General features: G+C 62.1%; 2 protein-coding genes across 2 annotated transcripts; one reads left to right on the forward strand and one right to left on the reverse strand.

Annotated features, from left to right (window-relative positions):
- Positions 1–4,883: 4,883 nt before the first annotated feature.
- MPZ (myelin protein zero) lies at positions 4,884–11,593 on the reverse strand. Its single transcript, XM_058042642.1, is given in 6 exon segments — positions 4,884–5,165; positions 5,268–5,328; positions 6,192–6,327; positions 7,425–7,638; positions 9,048–9,214; positions 11,536–11,593. Coding segments are annotated over 6 exon segments (918 nt in total).
- A 1,921-nt stretch (positions 11,594–13,514) lies between these two features.
- On the forward strand, positions 13,515–20,916 carry SDHC (succinate dehydrogenase complex subunit C). Its single transcript, XM_058042911.1, has 6 exons — positions 13,515–13,572; positions 14,436–14,492; positions 15,115–15,216; positions 16,851–16,912; positions 17,666–17,829; positions 19,552–20,916. Exons 1-6 carry the CDS (start codon positions 13,517–13,519, stop codon positions 19,654–19,656), a joined length of 546 nt encoding a protein of 181 aa, XP_057898894.1. The 5' UTR covers positions 13,515–13,516; the 3' UTR covers positions 19,657–20,916.
- Positions 20,917–21,795: the final 879 nt, after the last annotated feature.

Raw genomic sequence — 21,795 nt, forward strand, 5'->3', positions numbered from 1 at the left:
TGAGATATTGGGGACATGGGGGCACGGCAGTGACAGGAGGACATTGGGGGACACAGGGGGACACTGAGAGACACTGGGGACATGGGGGACATGGGGGACATGGGGGACATGGGGGACATTGGGGACTTTGGGGACATTGGGGACATGGGGGATACAGGGGGACACTGGGGATATTGGGGACATGGGGGATACAGGGGGACATTTGGCAGTGTCACCGTGCCGGGACAGCAGCGGTGCCCTGTCACCAGGTGCCACCCCAACAGGAGCGTGGCACTCGGGTGGGGGGCACTGTCACCCCCACTGTGTCCCCCGTGTCCCCTCGTGTCACTTGTCCCACGCTCTGAGTCCCCCCCATGTCCCAGCGTGTCCCCCCCCCGTGTTCCCCGGGTCTCTTGGTGTCCCTCTGTCCCCTCCATGTCCCCTTTATGTCCCCTCAAGCCTCCTCGTGTCCCCCCGAGTCCCCCCAAGCCCTCTGTGTCCCCTGTGCGCCCTTGTCCCCCAATGTCCCCGTGTCCCCCCATGTCCCCAGTGTTCCCCCGTGTCCCCCATGTCACCCGTGTCCCCAGTGTCCTCATGTCCCCAATGTCTGTCAATGTCCCCAATGTCCCCAATATCCCCATGTCCCCTCCAAACGTCCCCAATGTTCCCGTGGCCCCACATGTCCCCAATGTCCCTCTCAATGTCCCCATGTCCTCAGTCCCCCCCACCATGTCCCCAATGTCGCCAATATCTTCAATATCCCCAATGTCCCCCTGTATCCCCCATGTCCCCAATGTCCCTCATGTCCCCAGTGTCTCTCCGTGTCCCCCTGTGTCCCCCAATGTCCTCCTGTCACCGCCGTGCCCCCATGTCCCCAATATCTCAAATATCCCAAACGTCCCCAATGTCCCCCGCACTGTCCCCAGTGTCCCCCGGGTGTCTCCCGTGTCCCAAATGTCCCCAATGTCCCCCAGTGTCCCCATACCCTCAGTCCTCCCCCCCCAATGTCCCCAATGTCCCCCCGTGTCCGCCTCCCCTGGACCGGGGGGGAGGAGCCACCCTCATGGGCGTGTCCCTTTAGTCCCCACCCCCCTCTCCCCATTGGCTGCTCGCGGCTGTCAATCAAACCCCGTCCCTATAAAGGCGGCGGCGGCAGCGCCGGGACCGCACTGGGAGCGGCGGCGGCACCGGGCGGGATGAGCGAGGTGGGGACACCGGGGGACACCGGGGGACACCGGGGGACACCGGGGGGGACCGGGGACACCGGGGGGCACCGGGACACACCGGCACCGGGACTCTGCCCCTTTTCCCGGGGCTTCCAGCACCGAGCCGGGCGGGGAGCACCAATGGGGCCAGGACGCTGCGTCCCGGGGACGGGGGGGGGGGGACACTTTGGGGACCCCGGGCCACCGGTGTCACCTCCCCGTGTCCTCCCGGGCCCTCCTCTCTTCTCAGCGCAGCCACCGCGAGCCCCGCTCGGGCTGGAGGCTGTGGGGACCCCGGGGACAATGCGGGGACAATGGGGGGACCCTGTGTCACCCCCGGGTCCCCTCTCTCCGCAGCGCAGTCCCCGTGTCCCCCCCTCGGCGGCGGAGGCCCCCGGTGGGCAGCAGCAAGGTGAGGAGCGCCGGCACAGGTTCGCTGTCACCTCTGTCACCGCTGTCACCGCTGTCACCTCTGTCACCGCTGTCACCTCTGTCCCCGCACACCCCAGGGCCCCTCCATTTTCCCCATCCTTGTGGGCAGGTGGCACCTGCGTGCATTTGGGGACATCCCCTGTCCCCTCGGAGGTGTCGGGGTGTCCCCCTGGGGAGGGCTCGTTGTGTCCTTTGTCCCCCAGGGGGGTGGCAGGGTGTCCCTCTGAGTGTCCCCACAGTGAATCTAGGGGTGCCAGGCTGCCCCTTGTCCCCAATATGAGTGCCAGGCTGTCCCCTGGGTGACTCCGGAGGTGCCAGGCTGTCCCTTGTCCCCCGGTTGGTGGCAGTGTGTCCCTCCGAGTGTCCCATTGGTCAATCTGGGGGTGCCAGGCTGTCCCTTGTCCCCAAGGTTGGTGCCAGGGTGTCCCTCTGGATGTCCCCTGGGTGAATCTGGGGGTGCCAGGCTGTCCCTTGTCCCCCCGGGTTGGTGGCAGGGTGTCCCCCTGAGTGTCCCCACTGCCAGTCTGGAGGTGCCAGGCTGTCCCCCTGGGTGACCCTGGCAGTGCCAGCCTGTCCCCAAGCGTGTCCCCGTCCTGTCCCCCCCAAATCCCCGGCAGCCAAGGCTGATCGCAAGAAGGAGGAAGAGGAGGAGGAGGAGGAAGAGGAGATCGACATCGACCTGAGCGCGCCCGAGACGGAGCGAGCGGCTCTCGCCATCCAGGGCCGCTTCCGCCGCTCCCGCCAGCGCCGGGGGGAGCCGCGGCCCTGAGGGACCCCCGGGACCCCCCCGGGACCCCCCGGGACCCCCAAACCCCGTGGGGACCCTCCCGAGGGGGGCTCGGCCCTTCCCTGCCCGGTGACACCGGGGGGATTTGGGGGGAGGTGACCCAGCCCGGTGTCCCCAAGGGGGGTTGGCCCTGGGGAGGGGGCGGCGTGGGACCCCCCCCCCCGTTTCCCTTGAGCACCCCCATTTTCCATGAGCACCCCCGTTTCCCATGAGCACCCCCATTTTCCATGAGCACCCCCATTTTCCATGGGATCCCCAAATTTTCCACGGAATTCCCCATTTCCCCGTCCCGTGGTGGCGTTGGGGACACGCCCGGTGTCCCCAAACCGGGGGGGGGACGGGTCCCGCTGCAGCCCCCAGCCCAGGAAATCGGGGGTCCCCACCTTGCTGTCACTGTCACCGCCCCCTCCCCACATTTCTGTCACTGTCACTGTCACTGTCCCCACCCCGAGGGGCTTTTGGCCCGTGCAGGGAATAAAGAGTGAGGAAGAGGAGGCTGCGCTGGGGGCTCGGGGGAATTTGGGGAGGGGTCCCCACTGAGAGGGTTTGGGGGGGATTTAAGCCGAATTTTGGGGGGGTTCGAAGCCGGATTTTGGGGGGATTCGAAGCCGGATTTTGGGGGGGTTCGAAGCCGGATTTTGGGGGGGTTCGCAGGTGGATTTTGGGGCGGTTCGCAGGAGGATTTGGGGGGTTCGCAGGTGGATTTCGGGGAGGTTCACATGAGCGTTTTGAGGGGGTTCACAGCCGAATTTTGAGGGGTCCACAGCCTAATTTTGAGGGATTCGCAGCCGGGTTTTTGAGGGGTCCACAGCACGGTTTTTTTTGGCGGGGGGGGTTGCAGGTGGATTTAGGGGGAGTTTGCAGCCCAATTTTTGGGGTTTTGCAGCCGGGTTTTGGGGGAGCTCGCAGCTGGATTTGGGGGAATTCACAGCTGGATTTGGGGGGGTTTGCAGCCCAGTTTTAGGGGGTTTCACAGCCAAATTTTGAGGGGTCCACAGCCCGGTTTTGAATGTTTGCAGCTCGGTTTTTGGGGGGCTTTGCAGGCAGATTTAGGGGGAGTTTGCAGCCCAGGTTTTGAGGGTTCACAACCCAATTTTGGGGGATCCACAGGCGGGTTTTGGGTGTTCACAGCTGGGTTTTTGGGGGGGGGGTTTGCAGGCGGATTTAGGGGGAGTTTGCAGCCCAAGTTTTGGGAGTTCACAGCCCAATTTTGGGGGATTTGCAGCCGGGTTTTGGGGGGTTCTCAGCCCAATTTTGCAGCCAGATTTTCGGGGCTTTGCAGCCGGGTTTTGGGGGATTTTCAGCCGGGTTTTGGGGGGTTCTCAGCCCAATTTTGCAGCCAGATTTTCGGGGCTTTGCAGGCGGATTTTCGGGGCTTTGCAGCCGGGTTTTGGGGGCAGTTTGCAGCCGGGTTTCGGGGGGTTCACAGCCGGGTTTTGGGGGAGTTTGCAGCCGGGTTTCGGGGGGTTCGCAGCCGGGTTTTGGGGGCGGTTTGCAGCTGAGTTTCGGGGGGTTCACAGCCGGGTTTTGGGGGAGTTTGCAGCCGGGTTTCGGGGGGTTCACAGCCGGGTTTTGGGGGGCTCGGGGCCGTTCCCAGGGCCCCGCAATGCCGCGCTCCGGTGCAGAAATAGCTCCTTGGAAAGAAAAACAGCGGCGGCGGCCCCAGGGGACACGGCGGGGTCGGGCAGCGCTGACTTATTAGGGAAAGGGACAACGGCACCAAGGGGGCACCGGGGGGGCACCGGGGGGGCACCGGGGCCGTTCCCTGCCCGTTCCCGCAATGCTTTGGTTGTGTTAATTACAGCTTTAATTAACGGCGGCTGGCAGGGAGGGCGGTGGCATTGAGGACTCCGGGGTGGCACCAGGTCACCCTCCAGGTGTCACCTCCCCGCTGAGGGTGACAGCGATGTCGCCGCGGCGTGGGGACAGTGGCGGTGGCACGGGGGCTCCCGGAGATGTCAGCTTTATTAATGGCACCGCGGGGACACGGAGGGGACAGGGACGGGGCACAGGGGGTACAAAACGCGTCCTTGGGGGGCACGGGCGGCTCCCCCAGCCCGGCCGCAGCCTCGCCCCCTCCCACGGGGCTCCGGCCGGGTTTGGGGAGGGGTCCCGGGGGTTACGGGCGTTAATGGGGGCACAAAGGGAGGGGACAAAGGGGCCACCCCGCGACGTCATTTGGGCTCGGCCGCGGGGAGAGACGAGAAAACGGCCAGAAAAGGAGCGAAATTGAGGTGGGGGGGGCACAGAGAGAACCCCCCCGAATTCAGGGAGGGGGACGCGGCCCCGGGCAGGGGGCACCGACCCCAAGCCCGCGTTCCGGGGCACGAATCCCACCCGGGGCTGGGCAGGGAGCGACCGAGGGTGGCCGGGGACGGGGGGGAGGAGCCGCGCTTGTCGCCAGCGCTGTCCCCAAGGCGGGGGACCCGAGGCGAGGACCACACCCCGCTCCTCGCCGGGTCCCGGGCGCGGGGGGTCCCTCAGGAGCCCCCCGAGTTGGGTCTGACGATGCTCAGCAGCGCGTTCTTGAGGCTGCCCCGGCTCGGCGAGCGGGCGGCGGGCGGCGCCGCGCCCCGGGGCTCCCCCCGCAGCTCCATCTCGATGGTCATGATGACTTTGGGGGGCCGGGGGTCCCCCGAGGCCCCGGCCGCCCCCGGGGGTCCCTCCCCGCCCGCTAACCGCTATTTCCTATCCTTGCCGGCGCCGCCCTTGCCTTTCTTGGCGCCGCGGCCGTGGTCCAGCATGGCGTAGAGCACGGGGGCCTGCGGGGACAGGGGGGCTTCACCCGCAGCCCCCGGCGGGCCCGGGCACCGGGGGGACCGGGGGGACAGCCCGCCGTGCCCCCCGCCCCGCTCGGCGCTCACCTGCCGGCTGCGCTTGGAGCCCTCCTTGCCCGAGCGCTGCAGCTTCCCCTTCTCCATGGCGCTGCGGGGGAAAATGGGGGGAAAAAGGGGAGAAAACGGGGGGTCGGGATGGTGGGAGGGACCCCCGGGACTCTCGGTGTGGGGAGGGGGGCGCGGAAATTGCAGCCCCGGTAGTCCCGGTTGGGGGGAAAGGGGAAAAGAACGGTTTGGGATGGTGGGATTGCAGCTCCCGGTTTGGGGAGGGGTCACGGAAATTGGGGAGGGGTCACGGAAATTGGGGAGGGGTCCCGGTTTGGACGGGGATCCCGGCTCGGGACGGCGGAATTGCGGCCCCGGTGGTCCCGGTTTGAGGACGGTTCCGGTGTGGGGAGGGGTCCAGATTGGGGCAGGGGTCCCGGTTGGGGAGGGGTCTCTATTTGGGGCAGGGGTCCCGATTTGGGACAGGGTCCCGTTTTGGGGCAGGGTCCCGATTTGGGGAGGGGTCCCGATTTGGGGCAGGGTCCCTATTCGGGGCAGGGTCCCTGTATGGGGCAGGGTCTCGATTTGGGGCAGGGTCCCGATTTGGGGCAGGGTCCAGATTTGGGGCAGGGTCTCTATTTGGGGCAGGGTCCCGATTTGGGGAGGGGTCTCTATCTGGGGCAGGGTCCCTATTTGGGGCAGGGTCCCCGTTTGGGGCAGGGTCCCTATTCGGGGCAGGGTCCCCGTTTGGGGAGGGGTCCCGATTTGGGGAGGGGTCTCGATTTGGGGCAGGGTCCCCGTTTGGGGCAGGGTCCCTATTTGGGGCAGGATCCCCGTTCGGGGCAGGGTCCCCGTTTGGGGCAGGGTCCCCGTTTGGGGAGGGGTCTCGATTTGGGGAGGGGTCTCTATTTGGGGCAGGGTCCCGATTTGGGGCAGGGTCCCGATTTGGGGAGGGGTCGCGCTGACCTGAGCCGCCGCTGCAGAGCCGCCTGGCGCCGCCGCCAGCAGTAGCGGCCGCCGTAGCCCAGCGCCACCAGCGCGGCCACCACGAGCAGCGCCCCGGCGATAACGGAGCCCAGCACGACACCGTAACGGGGCGGCACTGCGGGGACAGCGACAGCGACACCGTGTCACCCCCCGGGACAGTGACACTGAGGGGACAGTGACACCGTAACGGGGCGGCACTGCGGGGACAGCGACAGCGACAGCGTGTCACCCTCGGGACAGTGGGGACATGAGGGGACAGGGACACCGTGTCACCCCCCGGGACAGTGGGGACACTGCGGGGACAGTGACACTGCGGGGACAGCGACATTGTGTGTGTCACACCCGGGACAGTGGGGACACTGCGGGGACAGGGACACCGTAACGGGGCGGCACTGCGGGGACAGCGACAGCGTGTCACACACTCGGGACAGTGGGGACACTGAGGGGACAGTGGGGACACTGCAGGGACAGTGACACTGCGGGGACAGCGACACTGAGGGGACAGGGACACCGTGTCACACCCGCATGGAGGTGACAGCCATGTGCCCCCCAGGGAGGTGCCAGCCGTGTCCCCCCCAGGTGCCAGCCGTGTCCCCCCCAGGAGGTGCCATCCGTGTCCCCCCCATGGTGCCAGCCGTGTCCCCCCCCGGTGCCACCCGTGTCCCCACCCAGGGAGGTGCCATCCGTGTCCCTCCCAGGTGCCAGCCGTGTCCCCACCCCAGGAGGTGCCAGCTGTGTCCCCCCCAGGGAGGTGCCATCCGTGTCCCCCCCCGGTGCCAGCCGTGTCCCCCCCGGTGCCAGCCGTGTCCCCACCGCAGGGAGGTGCCAGCCGTGTCCCCCCCGGTGCCAGCCGTGTCCCCACCCAGGGATGTGCCAGCCGTGTCCCCTCCCGGTGCCATCCGTGTCCCCCCTGTGCCATCCGTGTCCCCCCGGTGCCAGCCGTGTCCCCCCCCCGGTGCCACCCGTGTCCCCACCCCAGGGAGGTGCCATCCGTGTCCTCCCCATGGTGCCATCCATGTCCCCCCGGTGCCATCCATGTCCCCCCGGTGCCAGCCGTGTCCCCCCCGGTGCCAGACGTGTCCCCCCCGGTGCCAGCCGTGTCCCCCCCGGTGCCAGACGTGTCCCCCCCGGTGCCAGCTGTGTCCCCCCATGGTGCCAGCCGTGTCCCCCCCCGGTGCCAGCCGTGTCCCCCCGGTGCCAGCCGTGCCGCACCTCTCTCCAGCACGTAGAGCGTGACCTGCGAGGACTTGCCCACGATGTCGGGCGGGTTCTTGACGTCGCAGGTGAAGGTGCCGTTGTCGCTGGGCTCCAGCCCGTGGATGACGATGGAGCCGTCGCGGCGCCGCGGGTTCCCCGCCCAGGCCATGCGCTCCTTGAACGTGCCCACGTCGTCGATGTATGGCTGGCCCTTGGCGAAGTGGAAGATCTGGGGCGGGGACGGGGACAGCGGGGTCACAGGGGGGGACAGGGACATTGGGGTCACTCAGGGGGACAGCGGGGTCACAGGGGGGGACAGGGACATTGAGGTCACACAGGGGCACAGGGACATCGGGGTCACACGGAGGGACAGGGACATTGATGTGACAGCGACAGCGGGGTCACAGGGGGGGACAGGGACATCGATGTGACAGCGACACTGGGGTCACCAGGGGGGACAGGGACACTGGGGTCACACGGGGACACAGGGACACCGGGGTCACCCGGGGGAACAGGGACAACGGGCTCACACGGGGGGACAGGGACATTGATGTGACAGTGACACCGGGGTCACCCGGGGGGACAGCAACAGCGGGGTCACCAGGGGGGACAGGGACATCAATGTGACAGTGACACTGGGGTCACCCAAGGGGACCGGGACACTGGGGTTAGCTGGTGGGACAGTGACATCGATGTGACAGTGACACCAGGGTCACTCGGGGGGACAGGGACATTGATGTGACAGTGACACCAGGGTCACACGGGGTGACAGGGACATCGATGTGACAGTGACACCAGGGTCACCCGGACAGACAGTGACACTGAGGTTATCCAGGGTGACAGTGACATCTATGTGACAGTGACATGGGGGTCACACGGGGTGACAGTGACACCGGGGTCACACGGGGGGGACAGGGACACTGAGGTTATCCAGGGTGACAGTGACATCGAAGTTATCCGGGGTGACAGGGACATTGGGGTCACTCGGAGGGACAGTGACATCAATGTGACAGTGACATGGGGGTCACACAGGGTGACAGTGACACCGGGGTCACACGGGGTGACAGTGACACTGAGGTTATCCAGGGTGACAGAGGGGACGCAGGGGACAGCGGGGCAGGAGGTGGCACAGCGGTGCAGGGGCTGGTGGTGGCACCAGGGTGCCACCGAGGGGGGAGGGTGGGTGACACCTGCAGGGTGGGGCTGGGACACTGGGGACACTTTGGGGACACTGGGGACACCGTGGGGACACTGGGGACACCTTGGGGACACTGGGGACACTTTGGGGACACTCCAGTGCAAGAAGACACCAGGGAAGGCTCCACTGGGACGAGGTGACACCGGGGTGTGACGGTAATGGGATGGGGACAACGGGGACGGCTTGGGGACACTTTGGGGACAATGGGAACAGGTTGGGGACACCACAGGGACAATGGGGACGGGTTGGGGACACCATGGGGACACTGGGGACACTTTGGGGACACCTCAGTCCCAGTACAGGCCAAGAAGACACCAGGGAAGGCTCTGCTGGGACGAGGTGACACCGGGGCGCGACGGGAACGGGATGGGGACAACGGGGACGGCTTGGGGACAACGGGGACATTTTGGGGACACCGCGGGGACAGCGGTGACACTGACGGAGATGCTGTCGCGGGAGCCATCGGCCTGGAAGTGCCAGGTGATGGAGATGTCGTCCGAGATCCACTCGCTGGACCAGAAGCTGCAGGACAGGGTGACACTGGAGCCCACGGTGCCGTGGACCTCGCGCTGCGTGTACACGTGGATTGGGGACACCGGCGACAGCCCTGGGGACACGGCGACACGGAGACACGTCACAGCCCCGCCCCCCCGCGCGGGGCGGTGCCACCGAGCTGCCACCACAGCCCGGAGTGTCACCGAGCTGCCACCACAGCCTGGAGTGTCCCCGAGGTGCCACCACAACCTGGCGCTGTCCCCAAGCTGCCACCACAGCCCGGAGTGTCCCCGAGCTGCCACCACAGCCCGGAGTGTCACCGAGGTGCCACCACAGCCCGGAGTGTCACCGAGGTGCCACCACAGCCTGGAGTGTCACCGAGGTGCCACCACAGCCCGGAGTGTCACCGAGCTGCCACCACGGCCGGGAGTGTCACCAAGCTGCCATCACAGCCGGGAGTGTCCCCGAGGTGCCATCATAGCCCGGAGTGTCCCCGAGCTGCCACCACAGCCTGGCGCTGTCCCCGAGCTGCCACCACAGCCCGGAGTGTCACCGAGCTGCCACCACGGCTGGGAGTGTCACCGAGCTGCCACCACAGCCCGGAGTGTCACCAAGGTGCCACCACAGCCTGGCGCTGTCCCCGAGCTGCCACCACAGCCCGGGGTGTCACCGAGGTGCCACCACAGCCCGGGGTGTCACCGAGGTGCCACCACAGCCTGGAGTGTCCCCGAGCTGCCACCACAGCCCGGAGTGTCCCCGAGCTGCCACCACAGCCTGGCGCTGTCCCCGAGCTGCCACCACAGCCCGGGGTGTCACCGAGGTGCCACCACAGCCCAGGGTGTCACCGAGGTGCCACCACAGCCTGGAGTGTCCCCGAGCTGCCACCACAGCTCAGGGTGTCACCGAGGTGCCACCACAGCCCAGAGTGTCACCGAGGTGCCATCATAGCCGGGAGTGTCACCGAGCTGCCACCACAGCCTGGAGTGTCCCCGAGCTGCCACCACAGCCCGGGGTGTCACCGAGGTGCCACCACAGCCTGGAGTGTCACCGAGCTGCCACCACAGCCTGGCGGTGTCCCCGAGCTGCCACCACAGCCCGGAGTGTCACCGAGGTGCCACCACAGCCTGGAGTGTCACCGAGCTGCCACCACAGCCTGGCGGTGTCCCCGAGCTGCCACCACAGCCCGGAGTGTCCCCAAGCTGCCACCACAGCCCGGAGTGTCACCAAGTTGCCACCAAAGGGAACGTGAAGGCTGCGAGGGGACAGCAGGGTGGTGGCACTGCTGTCCCCATGGGTGGCATGAAGGGGACAGAGGAGTGGTGGCACTGCTGTCCCCATGGGTGGCATGAAGGGGACAGCAGGGTGGTGGCACTGCTGTCCCCATGGGTGGCATGAAGGGGACAGTGGAGTGGTGGCGCTGCTGTCCCCATGGGTGGCAGGGAGGGGACAGCAGGGTGGTGGCACTGCTGTCCCCATGGGTGGCATGAAGGGGACAGTGAAGTGGTGGCACTGCTGTCCCTATGGGTGGCAGGGAGGGGACAGTGTCCCCACGGGTGACACGGGCAGGGTTGGGTGTGGCACTCCCCCAGCTGTCCCCAGGGAGGTGACAATGGCCGGCATTGTCCTGGCAGCCACCCCCGACAATGTCCCCAAGGAGGTGACAAGCGCCACCGCTCGGTGACACCAGCAGGGCTGGGTGTGGCACCCCTGACAATGTCCCCAGGGAGGTGACAACGACCCGGGACTGTCCTTGCAGCCACACCCGCCCCTGTCCCCTGGTTGGTGCCACCCCCGCTGTCCCCCGCCAGCCAGCCGCAGTGACAGTCCCCAAGCCGTGGTGACAATCCCCAAGCCGTGGTGACATTCCCCAAGCCATGGTGACAGCAGCCATGGTGACAGTCCCCAAGCCATGGTGACAGTCCGCAATGTGCGGTGACAGTCCCCAAGGCTCGGTGACAGTCCCCAAGTCCCCAAACCGAGGTGACACTCCCCAAGGTGTGGTGACAGTCCCCAAGCCGTGGTGACAGTCCCCAAGTGCCCCAAGGCTCGGTGACGCTCCCCAAGCCCCGCGTGTCCCCAAGCCATGGTGACACTCCCCAAGCCATGGTGACAGTCCCCCAGCCCCCCGTGTCCCCATGCTGAGGTGACAGTCCCCAAGCCATGGTGACACTCCCCAAGCCATGGTGACAGTCCCCAAGCCCCCCCGTGTCCCCAAGCCATGGTAACACTCCCCAAGCCCCCCATGTCCCCATGCTGAGGTGACAATCCCCAAGCCATGGTGACACTCCCCAAGCCCCCCGTGTCCCCAAGCCATGGTGACAGTCCCCAAGCCCCCCGTGTCCCCATCCCCAGGGCCACCCCCAAACCTCTCCTGTCCCCCCCCCCCCCTTTGCCACCCCCTTTTTGGGGACCGTCCCTTGTCCCCAAGCTCACCCAGCGCCGCCACGAGCCCGGCCACGAGGAGGAGGCGGCGGGTGGCCCTCGGGGACATGGTGGCGCTCGGTGACACGGAGGGGACAGCGGCGGGGACGCGGTTTTAGGGTGGCCCCGTCCCCAAATGCCGGCCAATGGGCGCGGGGGGGCCGGGCCGCGGGGACCCCGCTCAAAGGCGACATTGAGGGACACCGAGGGACACCGAGGGTGGCCCGGGGGACGGGGACACTGGTGGCCTTTGTCCGGCCGCATTCCCGCGCGCCGCGGGGGCGGGGGAGCAGGAATGTGGCACCGGGGGGACAGCGGGGACACGGGGGGACATTGGGGGGACATGGAGGGGACATTGAGGGGACATTGGGGGGACATTGAGGGGACATGGAGGGGACATTGGGGGGACACTGAGGGGACATTGGGGGGACATTGGGGGGATACTGAGGGGACATGGAGGGGACATTGGGGGGACATTGGGGGGGCATTGAGGGGACATGGAGGGGACATTGGGGGGGCATTGAGGGAATACTGAGGGGACATTGAGGGGACAGAGTGGGGGATATTGGGGGGACATTGAGAGGACATGGAGGGGACATTGAGGGGACATTGAGGGGATACTGAGGGGACAGTGGGGGAGACATGGGGGGACACAATGGGGGGACATGGAGGGGACATTGAGGGGACAGTGGGGAGGACATGGGGGGACATTGAGGGGACATTGAGGGGGACATGGAGGGACACAGGTGTGTCATGGGGGGACATTGAGGGGACAGAGTCGGGGACATGGAGGGGACATTGAGGGGATACTGAGGGGACAGCAGGGGGGACATGAGGGGACATTGAGGGGCGATATGGAAGGGACACTTGGGGGACATGGGACACGGGTGTGGCATGGGGGGACAGAGAGGGGGACATGGGGGGGACACATGGGAGGGACACTGAGGGGTGGCATGGGGGGACATGGAGGGGACATTGAGGGGACAGAGTGGGGGACGGGGGGGGGACACAAAGGGGGGACATGGAGGGGACATTGGGGGAGGATATGGGGGGACGTGGGGGGCACAGAGAGGGGACAAAGGGAGGGACATGGGGGGGACACTGAGGGGTGGCATGGGGGTGACATGGAGGGGACATGGGGGGGACACTGAGGGGGGACAGGGAGGGACATGGAGGAGATAGAGAGGGGACAGAAGGGGGTCATTGAGGGGACAGAGTGGGGGACATGGAGGGGACATGAGGGGGACAGGGGGATATGGGGGGACATGGCGGGGACACAGAGGGGTGGCATGGGGGTGACATGGGGGGCACCTGGAGCTCGTGGCTGGGGCAGGGCGAGGGGGGTTTGGGGATTTTGGGGGGAAAACGGCAAAGAGGGGATTGCCCGGGGGGATAACGGGGATCGATAACGGGGATTGATAACGGGATTGAAAATAGGGATCGATAACAGGATCGATATCAGTTATCGATCCCAGTGACCGATATCAATGACCAATATCAATATCAGAGACAAATAGCGATATCAATATCTGATACCAATAACCGATATCAGGTATCGATCCCAGTGACCACTATCAGTACCGATATCAATACCGGTATCACTTACCGATCCCAGAACCGATATCAATACCGTTATCAATAGCGATTCCAGTTATCGATCCCAGTGACCGCTATCAACACCGATATCAGTACCATCAGTACCAGTATCAATAACCGATGTCGGTTATCGATCCCAGTACCGATATCAATGCCAGTATCAATACCGATACCAACAACCGATATCGGTTATCGATCCCACTGACCGATACCAGTGACCGATATCAATAACAGAAACCAATTACCGATATCAGTTATCGCTCCCAGTGGCCGATATCAATACCAATATCATTACGAATATCAATACCAGTATCAAAGACCGTTATCAATGACCAATATCAAGACCGATACCAATAACCCATATCGGTTATCGATCCCGCCCGTTGCCGGAACCGGAATGACGTCACTGCACTTCCGGCTCGGCGGCTCCAAGATGGCGGCGCTGGCTCTGAGGTGACTCCGAGGGCCCGGGACAGGCCCGGGGGACATTGGGGGACACTGGGGACACTGAGGGGACACCGGGGGCGGGGGCGGGCCTGGCCTGAGGCGATTTCTCGGTTCCGGCCCGGGAGCGGCGGGGCCGGGCCAGCTCCGTGTCCCTTCCGTGTCCCTTCAGTGTCCCCTCCGTGTCCCTTCCGTGTCCCTTCAGTGTCCCCTCTGTGTCCCTTCCGTGTCCCTTCAGTGTCCCCTCCGTGTCCCTTCAGTGTCCCTTCCGTGTCCCTCCAGTGTCCCCTCCGTGTCCCCTCAGTGTCCCCTCCGTGTCCCTTCCGTGTCCCTTCAGTGTCCCCTCCGTGCCACCCTTAGTGTCTCCTCCGTGTCCCCTCAGTGTCCCCTCTGTGTCCCTTCCGTGTCCCCTCAGTGTCCCCTCAGTGTCCCTTCCGTGTCCCTTCAGTGTCCCCTCCATGTCCCTTCAGTGTCCCTTCAGTGTCCCTTCAGTATCCCCTCCGTGTCCCCTCAGTGTCCCCTCAGTGTCCCCTCCGTGTCCCTTCAGCGTCCCCTCAGTGTCCCTTCCGTGTCCCCTCCGTGTCCCTTCAGCGTCCCCTCAGTGTCCCCTCAGTGTCCCCTCAGTGTCGCCCTCTCTGTCCCATTTTTTCCTCATTTTTTCTTCATTTTTTCCTCATTTTCCCCCATTTCCCCTCTTTCCCAGGGGATCCGGGCCATTCCCAATCCCATTTCCCCGTTGTTCCCATTTATTCCCTTTTTTCCCCCAAATTTTTAAATATTTTCCCATTTATTTCCCCATTTCCCCCCAGTTTTCCCTTTCCCCCCCCCCTCAGGTTTTCCCCATTTTTCAATTTTTTTTCTCTCTTTTCCAGGGGTTTGGGGCGGCGCTGCCTCCTGGCCCGGCTGGGGCCCGGCCCCACCCTGCACCAGTGAGAGACTGGGATGGACTGGGATGGACTGGGAGGGACTGGGATGGACTGGGACCAAACTGGGAGGAACTGGGAGTGACTGGGAGTGGACTGGGACCAAACTGGGATGGACTGGGACCAAACTGGGATGGACTGGGAGGGACTGGGACCAAACTGGGATGGACTAGGAGGGACTGGGATGGACTGGGAGTGACTGGGACCAAACTGGGATGGACTGGGAGGGACTGGGATGGACTGGGACCAAACTGGGATGGACTGGGACCAAACTGGGAGGGACTGATGTGGACTGGGATTGAATTGGGATGGACTGGGAGGGACTGGGACCAAACTGGGATGGACTGGGGGGGACTGGGAAGGGATTTTGGGGGTTTGGGTGTTTCTGAGCGTTTCCTTTGGGTTTTTTTCTGGGTTTTGGGGTGGATTTAGGATTTTTTGGGGTTTGGGGTGGATTTAGGGTTTTTTGGGTTCAGTCCCTTTCTCTCCCCCAGGGCCGTCCCCATGGGCACCATGAGATGAGGAGGGTCAGGGTTTGGGTTTATGGGGTTTTTTTTGGGGTGAGTTAAGGTTTTTTAGGGTTTTTTGGGGTTTTTGGGGTCGGGTTCAGGCTCTGTCTCTGCCCCAGGGCCGTCCCCATGGGCACCACGGCCCGGGAGGAGATGAGGAGGTTCTGGGAGAGGAACGAGCGCTCGGGGCGACCCCTGTCCCCCCATGTCAGCATCTACAAGTGAGAGACCCCCCAAAAACACCCCAAAACCATTCAAACCCCCCTGAACCTGCCCAAAACCCCCCCAAAAACACCCTAAAACCACTCAAACAGCCCCTGAACCAGTCCAAAACTGCCCCAAAACTGCCCCAAAACACCCCAAAACCACTCAAACCGCCCTGAACCTGCCCAAAACCACCCCAAAAACACCCCAAAACCACTCAAACTGCCATGAACCAACCCAAAATTGCCCCAAAACCACTCAAACCGCCCCTAAACCTGCCCAAAATCACCCCAAAACTTCCCCAAAACCACTCAAACTGCCCCTAAACCAGCCCAAAACCAGCCAGGGAACCCCCATATCACCCCAAAACTGCCCCAAAACCACTCAAACAGCCCCTGAACCTGCCCAAAACTACTCCAAAACTGCCCCAAAACACCCCAAAAGCAGCCAGAGAACCTCAAAATCACCCTAAAACCTCCCCAAAACCACCCAAACTGCCCCTAAACTTGCCCAAAACCACCCCAAAACCACTCCAACTGCCCCTAAACCTGCCCAAAATCACCCCAAAACTGCCCCAAAACCACTCAAACTGCCCCTGAACCTGCCCAAACCCACCCCAAAAACACCCCAAAACCACTCAAACAACCCCTAAACCTGCCCAAAACCAGCCCAAAACTGCCCCAAAACCATTCAAACCGCCCCTAAACCAGCCCAAAACCACCCCAAAACACCCCAAAAGCAGCCAGAGAACCTCAAAATCACCCTAAAACCGCCCCAAAACTGCCCCAAAACCACTGAAACTGCCCCAAAATCGCTGAAACTGCCCCTAAACCAGCCCAAAACTGCCCCCAAACTGCCCTAAAACAGTGCTGATCACCCCAAAATCACCCTAAAACTGCTCCAAAACCGCCCTAAACCAGCCATCATCACCCCAAAACCACTCCAAATCACCCCAAAACCAGCCCAGAACAAGCTGGGAACCCCCAAAATCACCCTGGAAACTTCAAAATGGACCCATGAACCCCAAATCCACCCTAAATTCACCCTGGGGCACTGCAAATTCACAAAAAAAAAAAAAAAAAATCACCCCTAGGAACCCCAAATTCACTCCAGACCACCCTAAAATTCCCCAAATTCACCCCAGGCCACTCCAAAAATCCCCCACATTTCCCCTAAATCCCCCAAATTGACCCCAGGCTGCCCCAAATTCCACCCAAAATGCTCCAACCCCCCCGTTCCTGTGGGATTTGGGGTGCCCCCCACCCCATTCCTGTGGGATTTGGGGTGACCCCCACCCCATTCCTGTGGGTTTTGGGGTGACCCCAGCCCCGTTCCTGTGGGTTTTGGGGTGCCCCCACCCCATCCCCAGGGTTTTGGGGTGACCTCAGCCCCATTCCTGTGGGATTTTGGGTGCCCCCCACCCCATTCCCTTGGTTTTGGGGTGCCCCCAGCCCTGTTCCTGTGGGATTTGGGGTGCCCCCAGCCCATCCCCAGGGTTTTGGGGTGACCCCACCCCATTCTGTGGGATTTGGGGTGACCCCAGCCCTGTTCCTGTGGGTTTTGGGGTGCCCCCACCCCATTCCCAGGGTTTTGGGGTGCCCCCAGCCCATTCCCAGGGTTTTGGGGTGACCCCAGCCCGTTCCTGTTGCAGGTGGTCGCTGCCCATGGCCATGTCCATCACCCACCGCGGCACCGGCGTCGCCCTCAGCCTCGGTGGGTGGCACTGGGGACACCTGGGGACACCTGGGGACACTGGGGACACCTGGGGACCCTTTGCCAGGTGTATCCCTGTTCTCCCTGATGGGCTCTGTCCCCATTCCAGGTGTATCCCTGTCCCCATTCCAGGGGTATCCCTGCTGTCCCCAGCTGTGTCCCTGACATGTCCCTCCCCTGTCCCCAGCTGTGTCCCTGTCCCTGACAGGTGTGTCCCTGTTGTCCCCAGGTGTGTCCCTGTCCCTGACAGGTGTGTCTGTCCCTCCCAGGTGTGTCCCTGTCCCTGACAGGTGTATCTGTCCCTGTCCCCAGGTGTGTCCCTGTCCCTGACAGGTGTCCCTGTTGTCCCCAGCTGTGTCCCTGTCCCTGACAGGTGTATCTGTCCCTGACAGGTGTGTCTGTCCCTGACAGGTGTGTCCCTGTCCCTGACAGGTTTATCTGTCCCCAGCTGTGTCCCTGTCCCTGACAGGTGTATCTGTCCCTGACAGGTGTGTCTGTCCCTGACAGGTGTGTCCCTGTCCCTGACAGGTTTATCTGTCCCCAGCTGTGTCCCTGTCCCTGACAGGTGTCCCTGTCGTCCCCAGGTGTGTCCCTGTTCTCGGTGGCTGCCCTGCTGCTCCCTGAGCAGTTCCCCCATTACCTGGCCCAGGTGTATCCCTGTCCCTGCTGTCCCCAGATGTGTCCCTGTCCCTGACAGGTTTATCTGTCCCCAGCTGTGTCCCTGTCCCTGACAGGTGTCCCTGCTGTCCCCAGGTGTGTCCCTGTTCTCGGTGGCCGCGCTGCTGCTCCCTGAGCAGTTCCCCCATTACCTGGCCCAGGTGCGGGCGCTCAGCCTGGGCCCCACCCTCGTGTGCTCGGCCAAGTTCCTGCTGGCCCTGCCCCTGTGCTACCACACCTGGAACGGCGTCCGCCACCTGGTGAGGGCCCGGGCCACCTGCAGGGTCCCTCTGGGGACAGCGGGTGACAGTGGGGTGGCACCGGGGTGTGCCACCTGCCCGGGTTTTGAGATCGGGAAGGGATTTTGGGAACGGCACAGGAATGTTGGGAGGGGTTTGGTGGGAGCTCGTTCCAGAGCATCCCACTGGGAGCTGTGCACCTGGAATGTCCCCAGGAGCCCTTCTGGTGACAGCAGGTGACAATGGGGTGGCACCAAGGTGTCCCCCCCCCATCCAGGTTCCTGGGATCAGGGAGGAATTTTGGGAATGGCTCAAAAGATTGGGAATGGCTGGAGGGGTTTGATGGGAGCCCATCCCAGTGTGGAACTGGGAATTGTGCACCTGGGATGTCCCTTTGGGGACAGCAGGTGACAATGGGGTGGCACCAAGGTGTCCGCCCCCCATCCAGGTTCCTGGGATCAGGGAGGAATTTTGGGAATGGCACAAAATTTTTGGCAGGGGTTTTATGGGGGCCCGTCCCAGTGCTCCCAGTTTGGAACTGGGACTGTCGGGGAGAGCTGGGGGTGCTCCAGGGCTGGGATTTTCTGGGATTTTGGGAATTCTGGGATTTTGGGAATTGCGGATTTGTGGAATTCCCAGGGAGGGATTGACCCCCCCTGGGGTTTGGGGGGGGGGGGGGGTTCAGGGTTTTCCACATTATGGGAATAATGGGAATAATGGGAATAATGGGAATAATGGGAATGGGAATAATGGGAATAATGGGAATGGGAATAGTGGGAATGGGAATAATGGGAATGGGAATAGTGGGAATGATGGGAATGGGAATTATGGGAATGGGAATAATGGGAATGATGGGAATGGGAATAATGGGAATAATGGGAATGATGGGAATGGGAATAATGGGAATGGGAATAGTGGGAATGATGGGAATGGTAATTATGGGAATGGGAATAGTGGGAATAATGGGATAATGGGAATGATGGGAATGGGAATTATGGGAATGGGAATAACGGGAATAATGGGAATGCAGAGAGTGGGAATGGGAACTGGGGAGAGTGGGATTAATGGGAATAATGGGAATGAGGAAAGTGGGAATAATGGGAATGATGGGAATGGGAATAATGGGAATGGGAATAATGGGAATAATGGGAATGCGGAGAGTGGGAATGGGAACTGGGGAGAGTGGGATTAATGGGAATAATGGGAATGAGGGAAGTGGGAATAATGGGAATGATGGGAATGGGAAGAGTGGGAATAATGGGAATAATGGGAATGATGGGAATGAGGAAAGTGGGAATGATGGGAATAGGAATAATGGGAATAATGGGAATGGGAACGGGAGAGAGGAGAGTGGGAACAATGGGAATCGGAATGATGGGAATGGGAATAATGGGAATGGGAAGAGGGGATGGGAATGGGAGAATGGGGAGGGGATGGAATGGGAAGGCAGCAGGAACTGGGATGAGAGAGGGTGGGATAACTGGGATAAAAGGGAGTGGGAACTGGGATAAAAGTGGGAAAGGGGAGAGGGGATGGGAAGAAGGACGGGAAAAAGGGGATGGAAAGGGGAATTGAAAAAAGGGGACGGGAATGGGGACAGGGTATGGGAAAAAGGGGAATAGAAAATGGGAACACGGAGCTGGGAGCGGGGAGCAGGGCAGGGAGTGGGAGCAGGGCAGGGAGTGGGAGCTGTGTCCCAGCTCTGGGGACAAGGTGACACCGCTGTCCCCGCTGTCTCCGCAGGCCTGGGACCTGGGCAAGGGGCTGAAGCTGCCGCAGGTGACGCAGTCGGGGCTGCTGGTGCTGGCCCTGACCGTGCTGTCCTCGGCCGCGCTGGCGGCGCTGTGACAGCCCCGGGGCCTTCCCAGATCCTGGAATCCCAGAATCCCGAAATTCCAAATCCCCGGAATCCCAAAATCCCGGGAATCCCAAAATCCAGGAATCCCAAAATCCCGAAATTCCAAATCCCAGGAATCCCAAAATCCTGGGAATCCCAAAATCCCGAAATTCCAAATTCCCGGGAATCCCAAAATCCTGGGAATCCCAAAATCCCGGAATCCTGGGAATCCCAAAATCCCGAAATTCCAAATCCTGGGAACCCCAAAATCCCAGAATCCCAAAATCCTGGAATCCCAGAACCCCGAAATCCTGGGAATCCCGGGAATCCCAAAATCCTGGAATCCCACCCCTCCCATCCCCCTCCCCAAAATCCGGGAATCTCAAAATCCCTCCCCTCCCTCCCCCTCCCCAAAATCCCGGGATGAGAGCGAGCCCCTCGGTGTCCCCATTGTCCCCTCGGTGTCCCCATTGTCCCCTCGGTGTCCCCATTGTCCCCGTGGTGTCCCCACGTGTCCCCGAGGCCGGGACAATGCGGGATCTGTGTCCCCACGAGTGGGATTGGCACCGGGGTGGCACCACAGCGGCACAAGGAGCTCCATTCATTGAGGCAGCGCCCCACGGGGGTGGGTGACAGGTGACATCTGGGTGCCACCCCCCTGCCACCGCTCAGAGTCCTGGGTCCTGTGGGAATTCCATGACTCAGCCCATTTTTGGGGGGAAAATCCCAATTTTGGAGCCTCCTGCCCATGGGAAGGCAGTGGTGACAAGTGACATCTGGGTGCCACCCCCCTGCCACCACTGGGGTCCTCATCCCCATGGAAATTTCTTTTTTCAGCCCATTTTTGGGGAGAAAAATCCCAATTTTGGAGCCTTCTGCCCGTGGGGAGCAGTGCCACGAGGGTGACATCTTGGTGCCACCCCCCTGCCACCCCTGGGGTCCTCAAACTCCTGGGAATTCCATAATTCAGCCCATTTTTGGGGTAAAAATCCCAATTTTGGAGCCTCCTGCTGATGGGGAGCCTGTGGTGACAAGTGACATCTCAATGCCATCCCCCTGCCACCCCTGGGGTCATCATCCCCATGGAATTTTCTTTATTCAGCCCATTTTTGGGGGAAAAATCCCAATTTTGGAGCCTCCTGCCGGTGGGAACGTCCTGGTTTCGTGGTGGGGAGGCCTTTGTGTCACTCCAGGTGTTGTCACCCCAGTTTTGTCACCCAGCTGTTGTCACCTGTCCCCTGGGGGACACAATAAAGCAGCTCTGTCCCTCAGCCAGGAATGGGATTCTCCTTCCTCCTCCTGCCCAGTGTGGAAAAATGGGGGGAAAAAACCCCAAAATTTGCAGTTCCTGGGGGAGTTTTGGGGTCAGGTTTAGGGGGTTTTTAACCTTTGGGAAATGACTCTCCCCACCCCATCTCGAGTTCCTGCCCCAGCTCCATGTGGGGAGGAATCCTGCTGGGAAAATCCAGGATTTTTTTGGGGAAAAATCCAGGATTTTATGGGAAAAATCCAGGATTTTATGGGGAAAATCCAGGATATTTTGGGGAAAAATCCAGGATTTTATGGGGAAAATCCAGGATATTTTGGGGAAAAATTCAGGATTTTTGGAGAAAATCCAGGATATTTTGGAGAAAAATCCAGGAATTTTGGGGGGGAAAATCCAGGAGTTTTGGGGGGAAAATCCAGGATTTTATGGGGAAAATCCAGGATATTTTGGGGGAAATCCAGGAATTTTGGGGAGAAAATCCAGGATTTTATGGGGAAAATCCAGGATATTTGGTGTGAAAATCCAGGATTTTTTTAGGGGAACACCCAGGATTTTATGGGGAGAACTCCAGGATATTTTGAGGGAAAATCCAGGAATTTTGGCGGGGGGGGGGGGGGGGGTGAAATCCAGGAGTTTTGGGGGAGAAAATCCAGGATTTTGGGGATGGCGGGAGGGGTGTGGGTGCTTTGACCCCATCCCAATCCCATCCCCAATTAATTTCCTAATTAAGAATCCTCCCCTGGGACCAGAGAGGAGGAGGAGGAGGAGGAGGAGGAGGAAGGATCAGAGGCAAACCCTGAACCCCAAACAGATTTGGGCCAAACCCTAAAAACCCCAAAAAGATTTGGGGCTCATTGCAAGCATTTCCTGCATTTCCCAGCCT

This window comes from Melospiza georgiana, chromosome 33 (genome assembly GCF_028018845.1).
Source record: "Melospiza georgiana isolate bMelGeo1 chromosome 33, bMelGeo1.pri, whole genome shotgun sequence".
Classification (NCBI taxonomy): Eukaryota; Metazoa; Chordata; class Aves; order Passeriformes; family Passerellidae; genus Melospiza; species Melospiza georgiana.

Bases quoted from the DNA above. Each gene is read 5' to 3' on its own strand.
- SDHC (XM_058042911.1), top strand. From the start codon at position 13,517: ATGACGTCACTGCACTTCCGGCTCGGCGGCTCCAAGATGGCGGCGCTG. The intron at 15,217-16,850 runs GTGAGAGACCCC...TTCCTGTTGCAG, and splicing joins CCCCATGTCAGCATCTACAA to GTGGTCGCTGCCCATGGCCA. The intron at 17,830-19,551 runs GTGAGGGCCCGG...CTGTCTCCGCAG, and splicing joins GGAACGGCGTCCGCCACCTG to GCCTGGGACCTGGGCAAGGG.